General features: G+C 45.7%; 1 protein-coding gene and 1 long non-coding RNA gene across 9 annotated transcripts in view; one reads left to right on the top strand and one right to left on the bottom strand.

The window, feature by feature from the left end:
* The window catches only part of LOC307019392 (NACHT, LRR and PYD domains-containing protein 12-like), a 41,080-nt gene that overhangs the window by 5,815 nt on the left and 26,555 nt on the right, over window positions 1–8,710 (top strand). For 7 of the 8 annotated variants that reach the window (XM_079650250.1, XM_079650251.1, XM_079650248.1 and 4 more), the window contains exons 5-9: window positions 3–137; window positions 4,635–4,678; window positions 4,845–6,687; window positions 7,498–7,671; window positions 8,073–8,243. In XM_079650250.1, coding sequence (XP_079506376.1) covers window positions 3–137; window positions 4,635–4,678; window positions 4,845–6,687; window positions 7,498–7,671; window positions 8,073–8,243 — 2,367 coding nt within the window. The remainder of the gene's footprint in view (window positions 1–2; window positions 138–4,634; window positions 4,679–4,844; window positions 6,688–7,497; window positions 7,672–8,072; window positions 8,244–8,710) is intronic. The other variant, XM_079650249.1, reaches the window with a different exon arrangement.
* On the bottom strand, window positions 7,585–8,142 carry LOC307019396. Its single transcript, XR_013802643.1, has 3 exons — window positions 8,053–8,142; window positions 7,844–7,887; window positions 7,585–7,721 (listed from the first exon to the last, which is right to left on the bottom strand). It is a non-coding gene; the product is annotated as an uncharacterized lncRNA (long non-coding RNA).

Here is an 8,710-nt window from a genome sequence, read left to right as displayed (position 1 = left end):
AGACTGGAGAAGATGAGTGATTTAAAAGATGAGGAAGAGGACACACCTTCAGTCTCCGGCTGTCTGTCTCTGAAGAGTGACCGGTCTAAAGGCTTACCTCTATTCTTCAGTGATGACCCTGGACCCTCAGACACAAAGTAAGAGTTTCTGCTGTAAACTGACCTGAAGAGGATTCAGCTTTCATACAATCTAATATATTAAGGATATTTCAATATGCAATCATAGTATCATTGTATCTGTGGCATAACATGGTTTTAAATGGCACACATATTGATAAATTCTAACTAAAAACTAAATATATCGTTGAAAACATTATTCACTACTTGGGCATGTTTATGTATTATTAAGATGTTTATTAATAATAGTGATAACCTGGTGAGCTCAACTCAACTCAACTCAACTTTATTTATTAAGCCCTTTTCAAAACAGCCGGAGCTGAAACAAAGTGCTGTACACGCCATAAAAAACAAAAACAAAACAACAATAAATAACAATATAAAAACAACAAAACCAATGAAGCATATAAAAACAAACAGAAACAGAGTCTCATGCTGGGTTAAAAGCCAAGGAATAAAAATGGGTTTTTAGGCGAGTTTTAAAAATGGACAGTGAAGGGGCTTGTCTAATGGTCAATGGGAGGCCATTCCACAGTTTGGGACCGGCAGCGGAAAAGGCTCTATCCCCTCTGAGCTTCCTTTTAGACCTCGGTACCTCCAGGAGCAGCTGATCAGCTGACCTGAGGCACCGGACAGGAGAGTAAGGATGGAGCAGCTCTGAGAGGTACGGCGGGGCGAGACCGTTAAAAGATTTAAAAACAAATAAAAGAATCTTAAAATGGACTCTAAAATGCACAGGCAGCCAGTGGAGGGAGGCTAAAATGGGAGTAATGTGCTCCCTCTTACGTGTTCCAGTTAGAAGGCGTGCGGCAGCATTTTGGACTAACTGGAGACGTGCGAGGGAGGACTGGCTGACTCCAAAATACAGTGCATTACAGTAATCCAGCCGAGATGTAATAAAGGCATGGATTACTATTTCAAAGTGCTTGTGTCCAAGGAAGGGCTTCACCTTTGCCAGCTGCCTAAGATAAAAAAAGCTGGACTTCACTACTGCCCCAATTTGCCGGTCAAGTTTAAAATCACTGTCCATCTTAAAACACAAGTTTGTCACTGTTGGCTTCCTGTAATGCATCAAGGGGCACAAGTCAACAGGAGGGGGTTTACATGAGCCACTGGGACCGAACACCATCACTTCTGTCTTATTTTCATTGAATTTTAAAAAGTTTAAAGACATCCAGGCTTTAATGTCTTCAAGACATAACAGAAGCGGTTGCAGAGAGAAAGCATCCTTCTTTTTTAGTGGCATATAGATCTGGCTGTCATCAGCATAACAATGGAAGGAGATACCATGCTTCCTCAAGATGGAACCCAGGGGCAGCAGGTACAATGAGAAAAGCAGGGGCCCTAAAATTGAACCCTGTGGAACCCCATATAACAGTGGAGCAGGGTGGGACTCAGAACCACCAAGGCTTACGCACATGGTTCTGTCTGCCAGATAGGACTTGAACCAGTCCAAGGCAGTACCAGAAATACCCACTAGGTGCTGTAACCGAGGCACTAAAATGTTGTAGTCCACAGTATCAAAAGCCGCACTTAAATCCAGGAGGACAAGAATCACATAGTCCCCAGAGTCATTTGCCAGGAGGATGTCATTAAAAACTCTTAGTAAGGCTGACTCTGTGCTATGCAGTGTTTTAAAACCAGACTGGAAAACCTCCAGGACATCATGCTCATCCAGAAAAGATTTTAATTGTGTATAAACAACTTTTTCTAGGATCTTTGAAATAAAAGGCAGTTTTGAGATGGGTCTAAAATTGGCTAGCACACCAGGATCAAGACCAGGTTTCTTAAGCAGGGGTTGCACCACAGCATGTTTAAAACTTTGGGGGACAATACCAGAAGACAGACTGCTGTTAATAACGGCCAGAACCGACTGCCCTATAAAACCTCTTTAAAAAAGTGAGGCGGGACAGAGTCACAAGGAGAACCTGATGGCTTAATCTGGCCAACCACATCTTCTAAGGCCTTCAGAGACACAGGTTCAAACACATCAAACACAGCTGAGGAAGGCACAGGGTCAGAGGGGTCCGATGCAGGAGTAGAGATGAGGGCCCTTACAGTAGTAACCTTATCAATGAAAAAGTGCAAGAAGCTATTACACATTTCGGGGGAAGCCTCTGTGTACCCAGGCTGGGGGGGGTTAAGAACAGTTACAATGGTTTTAAATAACACACGCGGGTTGTGACGATTAGAGTCGATAATGTTAGACAGGTATTGTCTTCTGGCCTCTTTAACAGTGCTCTGGTAGCAGCGCCAACAGTCCATTAGGGTTTGATAGAAAACCTGCAGCTTGTCCTTCTTCCATCTGCGTTCAGCTTTGCGGCACTCCTGTCTAGCTGCGCTAGTGTTCGCATCAAGCCAGGGCTCAGGTTTAGCTTTGGGCTGCACAGTTTTTAATGGAGCCACAGAGTCCAGTATGGTTCGGCAGGAGGAGTGAAACCAAGAACTGAGCTCCTCCGTGTTTGCAGATGTTAAGCCAGAGGGGACACACAGCTGGTTAAAAGCAGACGAGAACTGACCAGCAGTGACAGGGTTAAAAATCCGACGGCTCCGAGCAGGAGCGCAAGATTGAACTGCAGCGCGGGAGAAAGCAGCTTCGAACATCACAGGCAGATGATCAGACAGCACATTACTACAGATTTCCAGGTTGGATACAGACAAACCATGACAGAGGACAAGGTCTAATGTGTGTCCACGTTCGTGTGTAGGACCGGACACACACTGCACCAAGTTAAAAGAGTCAATAAGGCTTAAGAAGTCCTTCACCAACGGCTTGTCCGGACAGCACACATGAATGTTAAAATCCCCGACAAGGAGGACACGATCATACTGAGGCATAATTTAAGCCAGCAGATCAGAAAAGTCATTTAAGAAGTCCTTATTGTATTTGGGGGGTCGGTAGATGACGGCGCACAGCACCGGATCGGAGCGATCCACCTCAAATAAATGTGCCTCGAAACTGGAAAAGGAGGACAAGACGGCGCGCTGCTTACATTTAAAGTCATTTTTATAGACAGTCGCCGTTCCTCCTCCACGGCCCGACGTCCGCGGGGAGTTAAAAAAAGAACAGCCGGCCGGTAAAAGTTCGACCAGCGGGCTGCACTCACCGGCACCGATCCAGGTCTCTGTCACGCAGAGAAAATCCAAGCCGCGAGAGTTGAAGAAATCCTTCAGGATAAACGTCTTGTTCGCCAGTGATCTGGCGTTTACCAGGCCGACCCTGGCGGGCGCCGGGGGCTGCGGTTCAGCGGATCTGCGAGACCGTGGCAGCGTCTTCAGAAGATCGTGGTTTACCCCGCGCTGGAAAAGCCAAGGAGGGCCGGGGCGGCGGGGCTGGAATCCCACAAACGATCCGATGACAGGTACAAGGCAGGCATCGATGGGGTCCAGGAAACACTGGGTCACAACGAAAGGATGGATTAATCCAAGTCCTGTCCGGAAAATGGACGAAGATCCTGCCAGCCAGGTTTTAAGCTTCACCAGCCGACCTCCGCGTTTGCCGCGACGACGGAGACGCTTCCGCCGAGGAGGCAGGGCCAAGGCCCGGCACAGGTGAGTCGGGATCCCCGCCAGTAGCGGGGGCACAGTTTTCTGCCCACCATGCTCAAACGCATCCAAAAAACTGACATTATGTCGAAGATCTAAAAGATATTGACGATCATACACCAGCAGAGACTCGATCTGTGTAGCGACAAGGGTTAAGAACATCGAAAACACAAACAACTGTAGGAGTAGCAGGCGGCCAGGTACACACACCGGCGCCATCTTTTCTATGCACTATGAGCTGGTTGTGTTTGGCATTAGCAGATATTAGGGGTGGGGGAAATAATCCATACAGCATAGTATTGCGATACTATGCGTGGCGATATTGTATCGATACACGGATGCCAAGTATTACAAAATATATGTAAACTGTAGCATATCAAAAAGATGGTCGTATATAAAAGAGGAAGTTACGTTAAGACATGAATACAAATGCAATGAAAGTAACAAAAACAATGCCATCTCCTTTTCAGGTTCAAAGAACACATTGGGTTATTTACATAAACTATTCATATTGCAAATACATGTTTTAACCAGGAAGGGAAGACGGACATGGATATGACCATGTGATTTGCAATACTATCGTATCATGGCTTAAGTATTGCCATAGTATCGTATCGTGGGGAGCCTGGTGATTCCCAGCCCTAGCAGATATAATAATAATAAATTATATTTATATAGCGCTTTTCTGGAATTCAAAGACGCTTTACAGTATGAGGGAGGGTAGACAAACAAGGACAGGCAAAACAAAACAAATATGTATATAACATTTTTTTTGAGATTACATATAGAGTCAATGCAAAACCCAGATCTGTGCCTGGCAACACACAGGAAGTGAAGATGTGAAATTCGTGTCACCTGCGTATTCGTGCAGCGTGAATAATTTCATCTTGAGTGTGAAGTGACGCTCTGCCCATTGGTGAGGATCAGCTCCACTAATGTAAAGTGCTATAAAGGATGTGTTCATCTCCACAGAGGGAAGAGCAGAAGTCCTGCCAGGCAGACCAGAACTGCACGAGGTAAGAGGCCGAACTCATGCAGCGCTTCATTCCTCTTCCTGGTTCTTTTGTTTAGGTATACTGCTGTAGAGCAGAGACAGGAAGCTGTTTATAAAACATTTAAACAGTTTTTGAATTAGATTCTCAGAGCATGTTCCTGATTCTCTCCTGTTTCCTTCTCTTCCAGCAGCGAGTGGTCTGCAGGAGGTTCTAGATGAACATAGGCTCAGTCTGAGGAGGAGATGTGAACGTGTGACTGAAGGAACTGGTCAAAGTCAAACCCTCCTCAACAGCATCTTCACTGAGCTCTACATCACACAAGGCCAGAGTGAAGAGGTTAATACCCAACATGAGGTGAGGCAGCTGGAGACAGCTTCCAAGAAGGAGACCCTCCATGACACTCCAATCAAGTGCCAGGACATCTTTAAAGCCTTACCTGACCAACAGACTCTCATCAGAGCGGTCCTGACCAACGGAGTCGCTGGAGTTGGAAAAACCTTCTCAGTGCAGAAGTTCACTCTGGACTGGGCCGAGGGTTTGGGAAACCAAGATGTCAGTCTGGTGATCCCGCTCTCCTTCAGGGAGCTGAACCTGATCAAAGGTGAGCAGTACAGTCTTCTCAGGCTGCTCCATGTTTTCCATCCAACCTTACAGAAGGTCACAGCAGAGCAGCTGGCTGTCTGCAAAGTGCTGCTCATCTTTGACGGCCTGGATGAAAGCAGACTTTCTCTGGACTTCAGAAACAATGAGGTTGTGTCTGATGTCTCTCAGCAGTCCTCAGTCAACATGCTGCTGACAAACCTCATCAGGGGGAAGCTGCTTCCCTCGGCTCTCGTCTGGATAACCTCCAGACCTGCAGCGGCCAATCAGATCCCTCCTGAGTGTGTGGACAGGGTGACAGAAGTACGAGGCTTCACTGACGCCCAGAAGGAGGAGTACTTCAGGAGGAGATCGAGTGATGAAGACCTGTCCAGCAGAATCATCTCTCACATCAAGAGCTCCAGGAGCCTCCACATCATGTGTGTGATCCCAGTCTTCTGCTGGATCACTGCTGCAGTTCTGGACCACATGTTGACTACAGACCAGAGGGGAGAGCTGCCCCAGACCCTCACTGACATGTACTCACACTTCCTGCTGGTCCAGACCAAGAGGAAGAAGCAGAAGTATGAAGAGGGACATGAGACGAGTCCACAGCAGCTGAAGAAGAAGAAGAAGAAGAAGAAGAAGAAGAAGAAGAAGAAGACGAGTCCACAGCAGCTGACGGAGGCTGACAGGGAGCTTCTTCTGAAGCTGGGGAGGCTGGCGTTTGAACATCTGGAGAAAGGACATATCATGTTCTACCAAGAAGACCTGGAGCGCTGTGGTCTTGATATCACCGAGGCCTTGGTGCACTCAGGAGTTTGTACACAGATCTTCAAAAGAGAGAGTGTGATCTTCCAGAAAACATTCTACTGCTTTGTTCATCTGAGCATTCAGGAGTTCCTGGCTGCAGTCTACATGATGCACTGTTACACCAACAGGAACAAAAAGGTACTGAAGCACTTCCTGCAGGGAGATCAGGATTACCCATCCATGGATGTCTTCCTAAAGGGAGCCATGGAGAAATCCCTCAGAAGTAAAAATGGCCACCTGGACCTGTTTGTCCGCTTTCTCCACGGCCTCTCTCTGGAGTCCAACCAGAGACTGTTAGGAGGCCTGCTGGGTCGCACAGACATCAGACCAGAAACCATCCAGAGAGCCATCAGCAACCTGAAGGAGATGAGCAGTTATGAAATCTCTCCTGACAGGAGCATCAACATCTTCCACTGTCTGAAAGAGATGAAGGACCTCTCAGTACATCAGGAGATCACAGAGTTCCTGAAGTCAGAGAACAGATCAAAGAGACTCTCTGTGATCCACTGCTCTGCTCTGGCCTACATGCTGCAGATGTCAGAGGAGGTTCTGGATGAGTTGGACCTGAGTCAGTACAAAACATCCGATGAGGGACGACGGAGACTGATTCCAGCTGTGAGGAACTGCAGGAAGGCCAAGTGAGTCCATATGTGATTAACTTTATAAACTAATGTGGATCAGAAGTTTAATTATTCAAATAAACACGATAACATTTCTGCTGTTTAAATACTGAGAGCAAAATAAACCAACACTGTTGTCGCCGCTTCTGGGCCGCTTCTGGGCCGCTTCTGGGCCGTGTGGTGGAATAGCACCCATTGACTAGAGTGGCCGCGATCGCCGTGAGCACCGCGGCGCGGCCGTAACGCGCCCGTAACGCGCCCGTAACGCGTCGCACACGGACCCGGTGGAATCTAGGGTTTACAGTTATCACAGAAAGCACTAATTACTTTCTAGTAGTTTCTTTATCATTAGACACAAACACACGTTTTTATCACAATGTGTTGGAGTTTAAAATAAGATCTATATCATTTCCCACCAATAACAGAGTTATGTCTTAATGCTGATATACTGAGAACATCTGATGGTATTCAGTTGAACATATTGAAACTTTATTGCTTTGTTAATTGTGTTTGTGTGCGCAATAAATGTTCAGATGCTCAGAGAAGCCAAACATCCTCCATCCATCATCCACATTTAAATATGTTCATCTCTAACATTGTGATTTATCTAATGTTCCTGTTTCTTTGGTAACAGTCAGTGACAGCAGGAGCACAGACATGTGATCAGATCACACTGACAACACATTCAACTCTATTATTATATATCATATTAAATGGGCTAGCAGCAAATGTCTATCAGAACATGTCAAATATGTTTTCATCAAATGCTTGAGTTTAATATAATGTTTCCTATTTTTAACACATGTTGTAATTTATATGTTATTATAGACTCACTGGCTGTGAACTCTCAGAGACTGAATGTGAAGTCGTGGCCTCAGCTCTGAAGTCTGACCCCTCTCATCTGAGAGATCTGGACCTGGGTTGGAACCCTCTGCAGGATACAGGGGTGGAGCTGCTGAGTTCTGGACTAAAGAGTCCAAACTGCAGACTGGAGGCTCTCAGGTCAGTTCACTGACTGCAGTTCATACAGATCTGTTTGTGTTTAGGATTTACTGAAAGAACAAATAGAATATTATTGTTATTTTGTCCACTTTGCTAATGAGTGAATATTGATCAGAGTAACAAAGAGAAGGTGAATGTGTGAGGGAGAGAGTTTGAGCTTCCACAGACTCACCCTGTGCTCCAGGAGTCAGTGGAGATGCTGTCAGTACTGATGAGCTGTGAGGGAGATGAAGGAGTTGATAAACATCTGATCAAAGTTAAAGTTCCAGATTATCAGTGGATTGTTTCTAAATCATCTCTGACATTCAAACCCTGTTTAACTCTGAACAGATTATTAAACCTGGAGTTATTTCTAACAGGAACTTTGTTTTCTAAACTTACATCATGTTTTCTTTATTCAGACTGAGGAGCTGCAGGTTGTCAGAGATCAGCTGTTCTGCTCTGGCCTCAGCTCTGAAGTCCAACATCTATCTGAGAGATCTGGACCTGACTCAGAACGATCTGCAGGATTCAGGAGTGGAGCTGCTGAGAGATCTTCTGGAGAGTCCAGACTGCAGACTGGAGACCCTCAGGTCAGTAAGGGGTCTCTGCTGGTTCAGCAGTATTGTATGAAACACAGGGAGGTGTTTCTCTCACTGGGGAAACAGATCAGTGATGTTACCCACTGACTGCAGGCTCTCTCATTCTTCCATCAACTAGAGAAGGCCAGCTGGAAATGCAAAGCCACACTTTAGTAATCTACTCTCTAACAGACAGATGGGTTTACAGAAGAGTGGGAAAGGTAGTCTGTTTTTTATTTTAATGTTTTGTATGTGATGTTTTTAGTTTGTAGACTAATGGCTGGTATATCATCACATCTGGATGTCATCATGCTACCATGAGCAGCTGGTTAGCTTGACTTAGCAAACAGATGGGGAAACAGCTGGCCTGGCTTCGTCTGGTTTTTGTTCTTTATCCTTTAATATTCACACAATTGTTAATTTGAGCAATGCAAACTTTAATAAATATGAAAATTAGGATCACAAGAGAAACAGACAAG

Source organism: Notothenia rossii, assembly GCF_949606895.1.
Source record: "Notothenia rossii genome assembly, chromosome: 9".
Lineage (NCBI taxonomy): Eukaryota > Metazoa > Chordata > Actinopteri > Perciformes > Nototheniidae > Notothenia > Notothenia rossii.
This window is presented reverse-complemented; position numbering and strand designations above follow the sequence as displayed.